The sequence below is a fragment of the Embiotoca jacksoni genome, unplaced genomic scaffold, assembly GCF_022577435.1.
Source record: "Embiotoca jacksoni isolate LCO1_2020_lvr unplaced genomic scaffold, fEmbJac1.0.p SCAF_7, whole genome shotgun sequence".
Taxonomy (NCBI): Eukaryota; Metazoa; Chordata; class Actinopteri; family Embiotocidae; genus Embiotoca; species Embiotoca jacksoni.
Window position 1 is genome coordinate 2013761 of NW_027185425.1, and position 18189 is coordinate 2031949.

The following is an 18189-nucleotide window of genomic DNA, read 5'->3' on the forward strand; positions in this document are numbered from 1 at the left end:
AGATATCGAACTGTCATATTTTCCCCTTAAAACAAGAGTCTATAAGTTGTCACTCGGACGTATCGGTTGGTTTCATCTGCAAAGAAAATGGACGTTGAAGTACAGAGAAGGAAGAACAATGTAAGTCGGGGTCCAAGTTTTTCTGAAAACCGTTTAGAAGTGTCACAACTTAACGGGAGCCTTTAGGTTCGCTAAATTTATCCGGGAGACTTCGGTGCTCCTGCGGGGACGCCGAGGATGTCTTTTGAGGTGCAGAACGGGTAAAGATATTTCCAGAAGCGGCGACTCCGCCAACGTTTTTTTTTTTTTTTTTTTTTTAACCTTCATGTAACAGCTGAGAGCGAAGAGGCCGACGGGAAAGCTGCCAGCTGGACTCGAACCGTGAACATTGCAATTACGCGGCGTTGCGCTTTTAACCGTTCAGGTGCCGAGGCTGATGTCCAATCCCCCGCCACCACTTGTATGGCCACTTCCTGCCAGCACTAATGAACCCAGCGCTCCTTTGCAGGCGGATGACATCCCTTTATAGTGCCCCGTTTGTGCACCGAACTCGGCGCCGGCGCCGTTTAAAGCCGTCCGACGCCTTCGTGTTCACCTGCGGGTCACACGTCCGCTCAGACTTTGTTTGGATGTGGAAGAACCGGGATTATTTACTTAAGTACAAAAAAAATAAATATATACACTCAACTACAAGTCAAAGTACTGCATTTAAAATGTTATTAAAAGTAAGTATAATCGGGGAAATGTTATTAAAAGTACTTAATGCGATGCGTGTTATACGGCCACAACGGTTATACTGCTGTGACTCAACTATTTTGTTTACTTGGCAATTTATGATTATTTTAATACGGAAGAATATGCTGATTACTTTATTGATAAATCAGTTGCTTGACTTGGAAGATAAATCAATGATAGTAAAATAAGGCCTATTCAGTGATTTATATTTGCTTTTTTTTTTTTAATGAAAATTAAAAAGAGGAGCTTCACTTGTAGTTTTTTTTACGTTGTAAAAAAAAAAATAAAATCTCGAGGCACAAACACCTGATGTAAAAGTGCAGCTTTCTAAACATGCTTCCAAACATCAAAAACAAGCTCAATGGATTCAGAGTATTTATTCCAAAAAAAAATTAAATATGACCAAAAAAAAAAAAAGGCTCATCTTAGGACCAGGTGAGTGTTAAGACAAAACGAAAGGTTTTGACATACAAGCTTTACTTCTAAAATTTCATAATCAGGCAAAAAAAAAATAAAAAAAAAAAAAAACTAAAAAAGAAGAAGAAAACAAGCACATTAATATACATTGAAACCCAAACGTCATTTTTCGTCTACGAGTTCGATAGGCAGCTAACCGCGGAGGTGTTTATAGAGATTTATTCAGGAGGGGAATCCCTTCAACGGGGGGGAGGAGGGGGGCGACGGGCACTCGCGGAGAAACAACCAAAAAAAAACAACTTTCCCCGAAGTCTGTAAACGTCTGAATTTGCCGATTGCACAGAAACTCTACGACCACTTCATTATTGCCGTCAAATCTCAGAATAAAAACATGAATTTAAACACTAAAAAAGAAAAACGGAGGAGGAAGTGTGTTTACAGGCAGTGAGAAATAAAGTCAAATAAATAATGCTACATAATGTCTACGCCGAGATACTCGTTACACCTCCACCCCCCCCCACCCCCTCCCCGTATTAATCCGTTATTTAGAAATAGGCGGGTTGAGCTCGAGAGTGCCCGTCCAATAAACCGATCCCCACAGGCCTTTTGGTCCTGTCAGCTCCGCAACCGATCAGTTCTGCATATTTTTGCGTTCTTGGCATGTTAGAGGCGTCCACACACACACACACACACACACACACACACCTTACAGTATCGTCATGTATTAATATATACTCATTCATTTCTGAACAGTTCTTTGATTCACTCGGGGGTTGTTGTTGTTGTTGTTTTTTTTCAGCACCATCAAGGGAAAAGGCACAGTCTGTGACGGACAGGTCGGTCCGGCGGTGACCTTTCGACCCTCCTCCTCTCGTCAATGTGCAAAAAGAATGAAGAAAAGGAAAAAAAAAGTTTGCAGTACATAAACTGAAAAAAAAAAAAAGAAGTTCATTCAAAGTCTTTCACCGCCGAGATGAGACGACGAAATAACGCGTTCACTGACCGAGGAGGGCTCGACCGCTCGTCGGTCCAGCACCAGTAAACCTATTGCATTATCAAATCTGGGAAAAAAACAAAACGATCACAAACCTCAAGTATTAGTTTCTTTTTCAAATAGGACTTTGCTAGAAAAAATATGCGGCATGCGCGTTGCGGTAATATCTTTACGTATAAATATATCTCCATTCGGACTTAAAAACGAGCTTTTATTTTGAAGGGTAAAAAGGCGTCGGATTTTCCAGCGGCGTGCCGAACGGGCTCGACCCGCCGCACGTGGCATCGCGAGCGGGAAAAAGGGATTCCTGTGATAAAGCTCGCTCGACATGAACTTTCAAAGGCGGGGGGGAGCGAACGGTGCTAAATATGCCCCGCGACTACAATAAATATCCTTCAAGTAAAAACAAATGCTGGTAACGTCTGACATTAAGAAACGGACTCAACACGAGAGCAAACACAGAAACGGAGGGGGGACAAAAGCTTCTGATGCTTTAAAAAAAAATTAAAAAAAATCCTTCAAATGCAGGCGGCTCCGAACCTTTTAAGAAAATCTAATCTCAACCCATAAATACAGGCAATTTCTTCACATCACCATTTTTCTGATGTTTTGCAGACAGAAGATTGATCGAGAGAATATTGGTTTGTTTGCACATTTTGCCGAGACCGCCTCCGACGACGCGAGCAGCGAAGCGACGAAGACTCTGAATACGAAGGCTCGGCGTGGACCGTACGTGACGTCGGTGCCCCGGAGCGAGGCGACGCGGCCAATCGGGAGTCTCCGCCCTCGACGACGCCCGCTCGGAAATTCACCTTTTCAGCCGCGTCAGAGGCCCACAGAGGACGTTTGTGTGTGATGGAGTTTTTGTTTTCTCGGGAAGGCAGGAGGCACTTTGATCTCACTCTATATCTATTTCATTATTTAAAACAAAACGACAAAAAAAAAGCCGCCGCAGAGCGTGATTCCAGTTTTTTTTTTTTCTAAACTTTCAGTATGAATATTGTTTCAGGAAAATAAGGTTGTTGCCTGATGAATATAATTCAATTTGCGTTTTTATTTTAGTTTTTTCTGGAAAAATCAGACTGAAGATGTAAGTATAAATAATCTATAACAATTACAATAAAATGAGGACGAGCTCGAGAAGAACGAGACCCGAGTGAATATAATTATTCTAAATATAATTTTGTGGCATAACCTTGTTTTGTTAAGACCATGAAACGATGATTTTGTGACCAGGAAAGAGAGATTTTTCATTTTCTTAAATCAGATCTCAGAATATTTGGTGATCGGGAGGAAACGAGTGTTAAATGTTCAAAAGGTCAGTTCCCGAGAAAACAAAATATATATATATATAAAAAAAAAAAATAAATAGTCACACAGTTGGCTGGCGGTGAGATCAACTACAATCCCGCGTGCTGTCCGGCCCCCCCGTGTGTCGGGGAGTACGGTGCGTTTTACGGCGTTCGATTTCACTAAAATGCGTGAACAGAGGCACCAAACCGACGCACAATTAAAAAAAAAACCTTCCGTTCAACCGGCCGTTTCACTTTCTAAACAGATCAGGCACTTCGTTTCAATCTCTTCAAAAAAAACAAACAAACAAACAAACACCGTCCGACCTCACGACTGATCCTCACGTCTGTGGCGTCAAGCGCTACTCCTTCACGGGAATGTCGAATCCCCCCCCCTCCCCCCGACGTTCCCGAATCCAACTTCACCGTCACTTGCCGAAAAAAAAAAAACCCTCGCTCGAACACTTCCTCGAAAAAACATTCACCGCCGAACCCGCTCCTTCTGCGTCGACGCCTCGTTGCACCGAAGGAGCTCGTCACAACTAAGTCGGTCGGTTTCTGATGTAAAAACTGGGATAAAATTCAGAAGGTACGCGGCCGACGAAACGTTGAAACTAGCCGCTCCGCTCCGTTGCTGAAAACGGATGTTAATTCAAGTTAAAAAAAAAAAAACAAAAAAAAAAACACAACTCTTTAAATAGCGAGAGGAATAAAACACGCACCGAGCTGAACTTGAGCTTAAAATTGTCCGGCTCGTGGCCGTGGCAACGTAGTCTAACAGTCCTCTCGATGCAGCTCGTAAGGCAACAAAGCGATGCACAAAAAGCCTCAAACAACGGCTGCACGACACATCGTTTAAAAAACAAAATAAAATAAAAATAATGTCAGTGTCCGTGTTGGCAGATTACAGAGTTACGCTTCTCACTGTCTGGCCGACCGACCGACCGACAGGAACCGACCGGCTTAAAGGGAGACGGAAGAGGAACCGCTAAAGGCAGCACCGAGAGGCCGACGCGTTGCCACGACAACCACACATTTGCTCAGCGGAGAAATAAACGCGCGCTTTACTCCCCCCCCCCCCCCCAGAGAGATGAAGACACGCAAACAAACTTGCAAATCCGGCTACAACATCAACCAGCGACCTCGGGCTCGACGTGAGGCTACGAAACGAGTCGGGTCCTCGCTGGTTCGGCTCATGCACCAAAAAATAAAATTAAAAAATTCATCAGTTTTTTTTTTTTTAAATTACTGGCTGCTCCACCACTTTTGAAACACACACACACACACAACAAAAAAAACAAACAGCAAAGTAAAAGTATGAGTATGACGTTAAAGGGGAGAGACGATCGTCGTCTCCGCGATGAGGAGGAGACGGAGACGAAGGGCGGGAGCACAGAAACAACTGGCCGGTTTCAGATTGCATACTGTGGCCGTGCTCCTCTCCGACATCCTTACGCAGCTGCTGCAGTCCCGTCCCAGAGACCGAGAGCTGCATGGTGAGATGAGGTCGCCGAAGCGATCCGGGCACCGAGACTGGCCGAGGGGGAGGGGAGGGGTGGTGGGGCGTTCAGGCGAAGTACATGGTCCTCAGTGTGTCGTGGTGGATCTGAACAGCCCGAGCCAGCGCCTGGGGGTCCCTGCCGTTGCTCTGCCCGGAGACGTGGCTGCCCTCCGCACTGTGGCAGCAAACCAACAAGGGAAACAGTGAGACAAAGAAAACGAGGGAGAGATCGACAGCACCGACGTGAAGTCACACCTGCTCCAAAAGAAAAACCAAAAAATGATGTAACTGAGAAAAGTGATCAAAGGAAAAAAAAAAAAAAAAAAAAAAAACTATGTTCACCAAACTTTTCAACCATAACCAGTGGTGGTTTTTTTTTCTCCTCTTAACTGTGCACAAAGTGACTTTGTGATCGAAAGTGGTAATTTCAAATGACCGCTCACGTCTGCTTGATTGTAAAACTTCAATTGTCGTTCTGGTGTGGATCCAGAAAGCTTCTGCACACACCAGGGTTGACTTGTCTATCACTTAAATGCAACAGTAAGAACATAAACTCACATTCCTCATAAATATTTCAACATAAATAAATAATAATAATAAATTTTAAAAAAAGAACCCTCACCTGTCGTGCTCTTTGTCGACCAGGTGGTAGCGAGCGCGGAAGGCCACCAGGTGGGCGTAGTAGGCCGGCGCCGGGATGGAGACGGAGCGCGTGCAGCGGACGTAGGTGTGGCACAGCTGGTAGGTGAGGAGCTGGAACTCGTCGGCGGTGAAACCGTTGTCGTCCCACAGCACGTGGTAGTGGGAGGGACGACTCGTACCCTGGAGGGGAGGGAGGGAGGGAGGGAGGCTTAATCGACACCCCGGAGAAAGCAGCTCCGTGGAGTGAGGGCAAACGCCGAGCAGCTAAATTTAGGTGAAGAAGGGAGGCCTGGGGAGCTTCCCCTTCTCCAACAGCTGCTGAGCTGCCACTCGCATAATAGAGCATAACGCGCTGTAAAGGATCATTATTACGCACGTGTGCCGTTAGTGTGGCTTCAAAGAGACTTCAGAAAAGCAATTTGTGGACTGGAGTCAAGTCTTCAAAACTCAAAAGGAGCAACAGAAGAAAACGAGTTCTGTCCATTAAATCTGTAACTATTATAATGATGCGTTGCTGAACATCTGAAAACAAACTTGGGAGTTTTTCTTTATCAATACTTCGAGTTTTACTTTGATGCAGGCAGCGCACGAACGACAAAAAAAAAAAAGGTCAAAGTCCGAGTCGGATCCGTAAAAGCGTACCTGGATTCCAGCGTGGCTGCAGAGGTAAAAGTCAAACTCGTAGGGGTGAGTGATGTCCGTGTCCACCGTGGTGCCGGCAGGAATGTTTCCACTTCGTCCGACCTGGCAATTAAAACATAACGTAAAATATAAATAATAAAAAAAAAAAAAAAAACTCAAGTCTGACCAAGATATCAAATCCTTCCTCGGTCTCTTTTCCCTTTTGGCGAGACATCAGCTCTTTTTTTTTTTTCTTTTTTTTTTGGTAACCTGAATTAAGGAAGTTTCCCTCAAACAGAGACAGAAGTGAGTCCGCGTGATTTCTGCCATGAACGACGTCGGCAGAATGAAATCCGGCATCGCTCACCCGCTCGTTGCGGTCCGCGCAGAAGAGGCGCGTGTGATGGCGTTTCTGCACGACGATGTAGGTGATCCCCGGCTGGTATTCCTTCTCCAGAGTGATGCACGCCTCCCTGATGGCCACCAGCTCGTAGTACAGCACCTGCACGCAAGAAGTACAGCTTCAATTCTGGGGAGGAGCTTCGGGGGAAATCGCTTTTACCAGCCGAGCGGGAAGACGTTTGGAGAGACTGCGGTATTGTCAAAGTCACAGAAGTTAGGAACTTTTGAGACTTGGCAGACAAGTCTGGAAGACATTTCTGAAGCTATTAAATAGAAAGTGATAAAAAGGTACAAATTCATGTCTAGTTTAGTTAAACGCATAAAAAATATATACATTAATTTGTCTTAAACAGATGAATTAAACATTAGCAGCACTTTCAGGACTCGTTCAGGCTTAACTTTGGGACTTTTTTTTTTTTTTTCCTTCACCAGGTGTGACTACTAAAGATCTGAACCTAAACAGAAAGAATAGACATAAAAGCGGTTTCTACCTGTCTGAACTGGCCCTCTGACACGCCGTCCCTGTAGAAAATGATCCTGGTCGGTTTGTAGCGGGTTGATTTGTAGAACTGGATCAAGAGCTCTCGCACCATAGAGGCCAGGTCGTGGATGATCTCCTGTCTGGGCCTCTGGACCCGCACCGTAGCGCAGTACCTGCTGGGGTGGGCGTCCATACTGCCGACCACCTGGAGAGGAACGAGCGGCGGAAAGACTCGTCAGGCGTTACGGCATGAACGGTATCGCGCTAGAAAACTTGCAAAAGGAGGTCCTACAATTTCAGCAAAAACTGAATTAGGCTTGATTTGTAGTTGTAGTAAAAAAAAAAAAAAAGAAAGAAAAAAAAAAGGACCCATCACGGTGAACATTAGAAACAAAATGGTTGCTTGTGGTTTAAGTGTTTGAGTAAGAGAAGCTTCGTGAGTTTCGTAAATACAGATTTCCACGTGGACTTTAAATGGGAATAGAAGTTTTTTTTTTTTTTTTTTTTCCTGAAGTAATGTCTCACCGCTGCAATAGATGGCTTTTTCCCATCTCCGGCTGGAGGATGAGTGACATCAGCCCCGAGGAAGATGACGGGCTGCTGGAACACCGACGGTCTTAGATGGAAGAGGAGACAAAAAAAAAAAAGATCTTCCAACTAATCTGTCACGGCGAGACGGTTTACAAGATTTCTGACAGCCAACAGAAAAACTGAAGGATTCTGATGAGACTCGGGAGGAGAAAATAAATAAATAAATAAATAAATAATAAAAAAAAAGCATCAGGAAACAACACGGGTGAAGTGCAAAGCTGTCTTGATTTTACCGTTGGTGTGGAACCAGGATGTTGTTGATGCCTCCCAGTTTCACGTTGATCTTGAGGCAGAGGTTGGAGAGGGTCTGAGGCGACGTCTTCACCACGTTCTTCACCTGCACGCACTGGGTGGCCATGCCGAGGAGGGTGTCGCCCACCCGCTTCACCTCCGCTGCGGGTCGGAGAGATTTTCGTTAATTACGGACCCGCCGTCACAAACGCCGCTAAGTGGTTTGCTTTTCTGGTTTCAAACATTTCACACGGTTGAGAAAAGATCGGGGTTTTTTTTTTGTGGTACCGTAGACGGGCGTTTTGCCGGGCAGGATGACGATGATGAGCTGCAGCCCGGTGTAGGTGTTCTTCAGGTGTCTGAACATCGGCTCCACGCTGTCGGCTCCCTGCGCGTATTTACAGAAACAAGGCTGGCCCTGGATCGGCATCCCGGCATCCTTGGAGATTTTCCGCAGCTGGTCAGTGAAGCTCCTGAATGATGTGGGGGGGAAGAAAAAAAAATTCAAAAATAAATCAAGAATCAAGATTAATAGGGAGCCCGCAGTTCGACACGTCAGGTTAGTCGTAAATAACTTGTGTCGAAGTTCTCTAAAACAAATTCGATCTCTAAATTATTGGCGATACCTTCGTATAATTACACGAAATAAGAATCACCAACAATTTACACGAGAGATCGAATTTGTTTTAGCCTTGTAAATCTGAAATCCAACCGAGACGGACGGTGCTGCGAGTTGCACCGTTCATGCTGCAAAGCAACGTTTTCGATTTGGTAGCATCGACAGCAAAAGGCAGAGAAGCAGCGAGAATAGGAATTCTTTCTTTCCCGGTGACGACGTCTTGAAGTAAACATGCCTATTTAAATCAAATTTAACGTTGGGAAGAAAAAGAAAAAGAAAAAAAAATATATATATATAGCAGATGAGTCCAACGCAATAGTTTTTGATAGTTCAAGTACGCACTGGTGTCGTATATCTTGTGTGATATCGTCTTTATTTTTTCCAAAAACTGTATTGTCCTTACTTGTTTTTATCCATTCTGTTAAGCGTGTTCGTCGTTTTGCGACTCTGTTCACAAGTAACCAAACTAAGCAACAAACAAACAAACAAACAAACAAGTTCGTGAGCTCACTTGAGGATCTCTTCCCGGCACTGCCTCTGGGTGGCGAAGCAGGCGATGGCCCACATCTTGATCTCCACGCCGGTGTGAAACTGTTTCCCCCTCATGTCCCACACCCCGTGACTGGGCGTGGCCACCGTGCGGTTCTGCAACGACAGCGCAGGGTTGATCTGCTGGGGCTGGCAGTCACACGGACACAAACAGTACACGGAGAAACAGACCAGGTATGGATTCAAAAGATTCTTTTTTTTTTTTTTTTTTTAGATTGACATGCAAAACAGACATTTCAAACTACTACTCTGGGTGATTATTCAAAACAGCATTCACGTTAAAAAAAAAAGAGTGTAAAACCGAAAGGAATGTTCAGAGAGAAAAGAGCAGAAATAATGCGAGATACACTTAAGGTGTGGTTTTTTTTTTTTTTTTTCACAGTGAAAGCAAATCAAACATCATCTATCCACAGAAAATGTATTGAAGGTACACAGCTGATCAACTCATTGAAATATTTTCATACTAATGAAAGAGCTCCAAACTGTTTTATATTCCAACGATCACCACTTCATTATTTGGTAGCAAATACTTAAAAAATAAGATTTTTTTTATTTTTTTTTACCTGGTGTCAATATTTAGAATTATCTTGTGTCTAACTGGAGGAAAACACACACACACACACACACACACACACACGAAGTGATTTAAAGGGGAAGGTACCATAAAGGGTTCAGAGCTCACCCTGCCGCCATACTGCAGCATGGGGGCCGGCAGGACGCGGCCCGTCACCTGAGCCATCTCGTCTCGCACGCGGAACTGGAACTCCTGCACGAACGGGTCGGCCTCGTAGTTCGCGCTCCGCACCTGCGACGAGAGGAATTTACTTTCCAAAAAAAAAAAAAAAAAAAAAAAAAACACAAGCAAAAGCGGATTTCGCTGCCGTTTTAGTTCCTGTTGCGAGTTAGACGCTCACCAGCCTGCTGATCTCTTCCTGTCTGTCTGGCGCAGAGCGGGCTGTTGCTTTGATCATAGTTGACGTCTGGTTATCCGTTAGTTTTTTAATACAGCGCTGACCTGCGACAACGTGGCACACCTAAACGTTAAAAGGAACAAAAGAAGCAGAAATTCTGGTTGATCAGACTCGTAGACAGACTTCTTTTACTTTATTCATAGCGTTCAAGCACGTTTCCTCTCCGGAGGGGTCTTTTTGTTTTGTTTTGCCCGCAAGTAACAAAAGACGTGGACGATGCAGCGGTTGTTGATTGCTGTATGTGAACTGTCAAAAACTGTTGTGTCAGACTCTTGTTATTTTTGTTGGTACTTCTCATGAACGTAGGGGAGGCATCTAATACCCTGCTCAGAAACGTTTGTTTATCCCGCTTGCTAAGCTCTAATTAGCTGACCGGTGTAAACAGTCAACAGCGGGTCCAACACAAGGCCCGACACGATTGGATGTGGGCGTCATCTCAAGAGGGCTGAAACCATTTTGTTTCCAATGCCGGTAATTAGCATTTGCGTACAGCATGAAAACCATCTATGTTAATACTGCTTCGACCTTAACGGCAGGTGATCTTTAACGATTTCCAGTTCTTCCGGTGTTTGGGCAGCGGAGTCGCGCAGTCTTCTGCGGTCCTTACCTCCAGGGGCAGGTAGGTGTGTTTCTGTTCCTGGCCCACCTGCAGGCAAGGCAGGTGGGGGTACTTCAGCTGCAGGTTGTACTTCTCTCTGAAGTACTGAGACACCGAGCGTTCGACCGTCTGGCCGTTCTCGAGCTGCAGCGGAAATCTGTGGATTTTAGGAGGCAGGAGAATCTCGTGTTATTGTGAGCAAGCGGCAGCTTCGACCGCGGGTTTAACAGCTGCGGGGGATGTGATGTGGAAACGTACGTCTGGAGGTTGGCGGGCCGTCGTGTAACATTGCAGACTCTGTACTTCCTACGCATGCTTCCACAGTGTGTCACTTCCACTTTGAGACCTGCGGAGATGGTGAAACAGCAGTTGTAATGATTTGAGGCCCGTTTTCCGAAAGTGTGGAACAACTGAATAGTCTTAAAATTCCTACGGCACCAAGGCTGAACTTTTCATTTCCGCCTCCTGTACACACGAATTAAAATGTCAAAACATGCGGAGGACCCGATATCCAGTGGACTCGAACGTAAACACAACAGCTACGGGAGCTTCCCGCAGCAGCAGCAGCACACAAAACATCGAAGGATGAACCGAGGCCGTTGTTCCACGGCGACAAACCTTTGATCTCTTTGGTGAACTTGACCCTGTGGGAGTCGGTGAGAGGGCGAGGCTGCTCGTCGATGTTGTGAATGTCCAGGACTTCGCACATGAACTGAATGACAGGCTGGGCTTTGTAGAAAGCTGTGGCCGACACTGAAACGATGCAGAGCAGTCAAATATTACACCGATAACAGTGGAAGTGGAGGAAAGTTTGTTCAGAGCGTGGAACCTTTTGGGGACAATGCATTACTGTTCAGACAAACTTTAAATGACAACGGGCAACAAACAACAACAACAACATAAGAATGTTAAGGCATTATGCAGACACCTGGGACATTTTGAGTAGGTTTTGAATGTCCGATAAAGACAAAAGAACATTTTGATTTTATTTGCAGGTATTTAACATCAATGGAAACACTTTATTGACACGAATTGAACAAAATCCATCCAACAGCACCTCTAAAGCTCACAAAACAAATAATTTAAAAATAGTTGTGGTTTTACAGCAGGTAGCCGACTTTTTCTTGCTCAGGCCCAGTGGAGCCACAATGACGACAAGATTTCCAAGAGCTCGTCAGGCACATATCCACAACTTATACTATATAGTATTATTATTACTGCATGGATAAACCAATCAAGAAGTAGTATGTTCACTAGCGAGCTTTAAAAGGTGCCGTTATGCAAGTTTTATTTCCTTTGATAGAGTTTGCCCTCGTTTCTGGTCTTTATGCTAAGCTAACCAGCTGCTGGCCGTAGCTTTACGTTTATTGAACAGATACAAGAGTCGCAGTAAGAAAGTGAATGCGCGTTCACCAAAATATCAAACGATTACTTGAACTATCCCCAGTTTCACAGTCCTTACTCACCATCGATGTTGAGCATCATCTTCCACATGGCTGGCCGTACTGACTGATGGAAGCCGAACCAGACCTCTCTTCCTCCCCCTAGTGGATGGTCGTAGCCCTCTGGGGAGGAGAAGAAGGACCGTCCGACGGGGGTGTACCTGGCGAGGACAGGTGACACGACGTTTAGCAGCGGAGGAAACGAAAACTCTTCCAAGGCTCTGAGGTTCACCGGGTGCAGCACCGAGTTACACGTCTCAAACTGGAGGAAGCTAATAAGGCTCACGTTCATGTTACCGAAAGCTATTTTGGTTAATGGATTCACCAAATGACACGTCCCGAGGGAGATTACACGTAAACACGCTTTTAATCCGCATCTCCTTGTTCAATTCAAATCCCACTGGGGCCAACTATTATACCAAAACTACATCCGCCTCGGGTATTGTCGAGGACGTACACGTGTCCGCCAAATTGCAACCCGTTATAATAAGTGACAACAGTGCGGCTGAAATGCTGCATTATAAATTAAGGGGGCTATACAGTATTTCCAGGATGCAGGTATCCTTGGATCAGATTTCATGACCGCAGAATTAACCAATGAGAAATACTGAACTCGTGCTTCACTCGGAACCATTTAGATTGTAGGTTTTATCTTTGTTGTTTGGTTATTGAGGCCGAAAACTGTGACATGTTTATAGCAAACTATAAAATAAACAGTAGTAATCAGTCGTGATCATTTTGAGGCAACAGTCATGATTCAAGTAAAAAAAAAATTTTTTTTAACCAAACTTGAAATCTTAGAAACTTGAAATTATATCAAATGTTCAGCGACACTGAGCCTTGAAGTTTTCCAGTTTAAAAAGGTATTTGTGCGCACAACAAATGTCTGCAGACGTCCGACGGAGGGAACACACTTCATGGAGGGCAGGTGTCGGAGGACGACGTCCACAGCGTGAACCGGGTTGGTGCTCAGCGGTTTCTCCAGGTCCAGCGGCTCCGCCACACCACGTCCCGTCAACACCTCGTGCAGCATGTGCCAGCTGACCAACGACACGAATCTGATGCTGACTTTAAACGGGCGGTCCTTCCCACCTTCGCCTGGCAGCGTGACGTCCAGATCAACCTGCCGATGACGAGGGTGGAGGTGTGAACGGAGCACGCTCATTTCAGTCCTGCAAATCTGTATTCATGACGTGTTCCAACGTGCAGGACTTAAAATGTAAAAATCAGAGGCAGGAAAGCTGAAGACGGGTGCGGCCGACACAAAACACCAGCATCATATAGCGGGTGGAGAGTCTTACCCCATCAGTGGCGACAGGAAGTGGTTGAGCAGTGTAGAGGCTCTTCTTCCCATCATAAACTGGCAGCCGATCACCGAAGATGGTCACCTTGAAATGCTGCACCATGGAGTCCACCACCTCCCTGGGAAGACCACCACGTCATAGAAATCACGTTACGACCTTTCAATGCCGCAACAATTAAAGCATATAATGTAAAGAAAATTCACGTCTAATACTTTCACACTGTACTAAACTTCTGCTGTAATAATATCCATCTTTCTTTTCCGTTACCTGTTGACCCGTCGAGGACATTTATCCGGCATGATGTCCACCTCGTACAGGTAGACGTCAATCTTGGGGATGTCCACCTGGAAGCAATTGGCCAGAAGCTTGATGGGCTTTCCAATGGTGCCATAGCCTGGTCGCCGTGGCAACGTAAACAGGGCTTGGGCTCCAACCGCTTCTTAAAAAAAAAAAAGAAAAAAAAAAAGAAGTAGGAAAGGAAAAAAAAAAAAAAATGCGAACAAAATAAAAACAAATTCTAAAAACACACTCTGACAAAATGCAATCTATAAACTAACCAGTCCATCAGCAGCACTCTGGACCATCAGTCCCCACCAAACATCCAAAAACCACTAACGCAAAGTCTAAAACGGCAATAATGGATGTGATACAGCATCACAATCAAGCTCGGAGCTTTAAAAACAAGACAAAGCGGAGGAAGGAAGTGGTTAATATGGAGGAAAGGCGTGTGTGCTGCCTAGGAACGAAGACGGTGAGGGGTGTTAAAGATTGCCTCATATCAAACTGACAAAACGGAAACAAATGTGCCAGCGCTGCGTTTCCCACATCAATCTGATAACAGCCGCATAAAAAGGTTACAGAGTTGGGTGACATTTTAAAATAAAAGACCAGCTTGATGGCCGCACATTTCTCCCGACTGCCACGGCCTTTGCCAGACAAGAGGAGAACGAGGTGAGTGACACGCTGCACTAATTTGACATCAATTTTTTTTTTCATAAATGCCAAAGTGGAAAGTACACAGAGCGAGAAGAGAAACGCGACATCACGCGACCACATAATTTCCACGAATGTGACTCAGAGGATCCGCACATGCACCGAAATGACATCAAGTCTGCACAAACGCACAGAGCTCCAGCTGTGAGAGTTGTTAGAGGTGCACTTTGCAGTAATGTTGGAAAAGAAAAGAAAAAAAAAAAGTGGCCAGGGGGGGGCGGGGGAGTACTTGGCAACTATGATGAATGTGGCCATGAAATAAAGTGAGAACGAGCAGCTGTGGGCTGAAAACAAACTAAAGTGTTTCAAGTTGTGAAGCTCTCGTCAGGGTCACGGACTGACCCCGATGGAGACGACATTCACTAAAAAGACTGCACTTCCTGCTGATGCGTCCCCACGTCGCTTCCTCCCCTGTGCCGTTCCCATGGCGATGGAACCCGTGTTGCTACGGTTTCTCCATGGCAACTAAAGGCATGCGGACACGAGGAGGAAAAACAGGTGCCCACAGAGGCGTCTCACTTACGGTGGAGATTCGGTAAGAAAAGACGCACGTTTTAACTTTGAAACGAATAGAAGGTGAAGAAAAAAAAAAAAAAAAAGACAATTTTTTTTTTTTTTTTTTAATGTTTTTGAGGAATAGTGAAAAACTGGGCACGTGACAGACGGCAGCTACTGCACCAGTAATGACCCAAAAAGACAAAGGTTCACTGTGGCCTGAGCAACAATGGAGAGATTAATGACCACTTATCAGACTGGTTCATCATACAAAACGCACCGCACAAGCAGTGGACGCCCACACAGGGCTGACATTCAACCCACACACTTTAATAGAGCACTCTACTGATGTAATATGTCCCGACGTCACTTCACTAACGCTGGAGACTTAAAAAAAAAAAAAGACTAAAACTTGTACTGTAATATTAAAAGTGAGTATTGGTTTTACCATCTCAACCTTTCAGAGCACAAGTTTTCAAAACTCATGACGTGCAGACGAATACATTGTAGACCAGCGAAATTTAAAATCTGCGTCTCTCACGAGTAAGACTTTAGAAAAATATCAAAATATGACATGCTGAAATATAGGCTCATGTTACTGTATCTAAAACTGTGTTTTGTCACTGGATTTTATTCCATTTGGGATCATAATAAATGTAATATATCTTTGGGTTTTGGACTGTTAGTTGGGGGGGAAAAAAAAAAAAAAAAAAAAAAAAAAAATATATATATATATATATATATATATATATATTTCAGGACTTTTCTAGGGTCTTTAGGAAAATGAAATGGACATTTTAAGCATACTTCCTAACACTATAAAGACTAAAACTAATGTTCTGATTAATCTACAGCAATACAGATGTTGTGTGATGTTGATGATGAGCTGAAACAGGAATATCAGAAGGTTAGGTGGCTTTTTACACAAGTTAAACGAATAAATACAGATTGCTGGAACATTTTAATACCTTCGTGTCCAGAGTCCTATCGTTTTCAAAGCTTTCATAAGCAGAAGACTGGTCTGTTGAAGCAGCACAAGATGTTTTCCCGCGGGGCTCGCAGTAAGTTTAGCCACAAGCAAAATAACTTTTTATAAACCCCAGGCTGTTAAATAGTCAATCGCTCCTTCCGTCTTTTCTTTCCTTTCAGTAATTGAGCTAAAACTGAAAGCCTGGTTTAAAATTATTAGCTCGAGTCAGTCAACCCAATAAATAAACATCAAACCGCCTTCAATGAGCCCGTAAGAAATGTCCTCATTGGGATTTAAACACACATGTACGACATCTGAATAGTATCAGTAAGGGGATGAGGTATTATGAAAAGGAAGGACAAGATTTTTAACTAGTCGACAACAAATCTGAAAGTATTATAAACTAAATATGGCAAACATTAATTGGTTACAGCCTCTCAAAAGTGAGAATTTTCTGCTCAGTATTGGCGTAAATTACATATCTTTAAACTTTGAACTGTTGACCAGAATCTTGTTAAGGTCTAGGAAGTTGTGTTGGGTAATTTTACTGGTTGTGAATATTGATTAAAAAAATAATAATACTGGAACTGAAAAAAATGACTAATCAGGTGGCCAAAAACCAGATATCACAGCAAAGTCAAAAGTTTAGAGAAGTGAGAGTTGAGTATGGAAGCATTGGCGACAACTCTTGAGAAATAACATAACTTTTTTGAAGTTTCTAAATTGAGGTTACTCTGATAAAGCTTGGTCTGCATATGCTCGTGGAGTGAAACGGGTAGTGGGTGGAGAAAGCGTGGGTCAGTGTCACGGAGGTCATTTTTTTGTGTGGTTTTTTCCCTCCCAGTCCACCAACCCCCCCCCCCCCCCAACACCATCAATAATATACCAGCTGTGACTCACAAATTGTGCCCATTGGCAACAGAGTAAATTGACGTATGACCCAACTGATTTGTAATTAACACAGGAAGAGGTTAACCTTATTCAATAGTTGCAGTAACTATGGCAGCAGCTGGTGTGAAAGTCACGCACACGCGCACACACAGCTTCTCAGGCTTCAAGCACACCTGACGGTGTCACCACCACCTGCCTTTGACAACCGACAAAGAATGACGTATGGAATAAAAAAAAATAATTAAAAAAAAATAAAAATACCCCGGTGACTTTATTCACACACTGCGTTAACAACTCGGTTCATTTAACACCCTTTAATTCTCGATCTACGGGGGGTCGGAGGGGGTCAAACATGCGTGAAACGCCACACAGAGGTCTAAAAATAACTCGGCGGCACCTGAACGCAACATCAAGCGGTGAAACGAGAAGAACCCACCTGTTGTTCCGATTTCCATTCATGAGGTCTCTGTCCGGGAGACCCGGCACCCTCGTGTCCGACTAGCAGCGAGTCGATTCAAACTTTTGACAAATGAATCCGTCCCCCCTCTCTCTCCCTCCCTCCACCCCCTCCTCGGTGATGTGGAGCCCGGCCGCTCGGGGGTCCCCGCCCCCCTGGTTGGAAGTCCTTCTCCCAACCGCCTCGCCGAAACACACAGCTTCAAAAGTTGACCAGAAAGTCTCCCCCCTCCGCCCCCTCCGCCCCCCGCTTCCGTTCTCTGACGTCGTTTCTGCTGCAGCTGAAATGAGAACGGGAGTTATTTATTATTATTATTATTATTTTTTAGTATCGGAAATGTTTCGTGACAATTTGGACACGAAGTTGGTTGAAATTTCTCCGACTGTTCAGCGGCGCTCGGGAAGCTAACCGCGTTAGCCGCCGACATTTAGCGACCGACTCGAAACGCCAACACGGACATGAACACTTACCGGGTCAGGGTCCGGAGCGGTTGTCCCGTTGGTTAATGTGACGATCCAGCTTCTTTTTTTTTCTTTTCTTTTCTTTCTCTAATAGATACGAGGAGTTCACTTCCTCGGCGTCCTGCACGGTACCGACGAAGAACCGGTCTTAAATCTGCTCCCTTACACCGCCCTCTCTCGCGCTGAGCGGAAAGTTACCGGGAACAGGACGTGACGACTTCCGGAACAGTCCTTCAAAATAAAAGCGCAACGAACGGACAAACCGTAAAGCAGATCTCTTGTCTCGGAGACACGTGTATTCTCTTTAATACGTTTTACTAAGATTACTATTGTTACACAATAAGCTCAAGTGGACAGTTGAGTACAATTGAGTACAATTTACAGCAGTATTTCCGTTTTATACTGCCCTACTTTATGCTTTTAATCAACTGTGCATCGTACCTTTATATATATTTATATATATACGTATCTATTGTAGTCTACATTTCAGTCCTCCACATTGATTTGTAAAATATAGTTGCTGCTGTTTACA

At 44.4% G+C, this 18189-nt stretch overlaps 1 protein-coding gene across 5 annotated transcripts; it reads right to left on the minus strand.

Annotated features, from left to right (window-relative positions):
• Positions 1-1002: 1002 nt before the first annotated feature.
• Positions 1003-17908, minus strand: ago3b (argonaute RISC catalytic component 3b). Of its 5 annotated transcripts, none has more exons than XM_069177038.1 (20): positions 17667-17908; positions 17176-17476; positions 13658-13826; positions 13388-13508; positions 13001-13209; positions 12111-12247; positions 11263-11397; positions 10903-10990; positions 10654-10801; positions 9990-10109; positions 9737-9880; positions 9038-9204; positions 8196-8380; positions 7910-8069; positions 7611-7701; positions 7096-7290; positions 6570-6704; positions 6224-6325; positions 5562-5761; positions 1003-5114 (listed from the first exon to the last, which is right to left on the minus strand). In XM_069177038.1, the coding sequence occupies exons 2-20, from the start codon at positions 17192-17194 to the stop codon at positions 5006-5008; spliced, it is 2634 nt and encodes an 877-aa protein (XP_069033139.1). In that variant the 5' UTR covers positions 17195-17476; positions 17667-17908; the 3' UTR covers positions 1003-5005. The 5 variants fall into 5 exon arrangements, with proteins under 5 accessions (XP_069033139.1, XP_069033140.1, XP_069033138.1 ...); XM_069177039.1 differs by having other exon boundaries at positions 9758-9880; positions 13658-13829; XM_069177037.1 differs by having other exon boundaries at positions 13658-13829.
• Between the last annotated feature and the right edge of the window lie 281 nt (positions 17909-18189).

Coding starts and splice junctions, on each gene's coding strand:
- ago3b (XM_069177037.1), bottom strand. Junction 10,991..11,262: donor GTTCACCAAAGAGATCAAAG/GTTTGTCGCCGT, acceptor CCATCTCCGCAG/GTCTCAAAGTGGAAGTGACA. Junction 9,881..9,989: donor AGGAAGAGATCAGCAGGCTG/GTGAGCGTCTAA, acceptor CTCTCGTCGCAG/GTGCGGAGCGCGAACTACGA.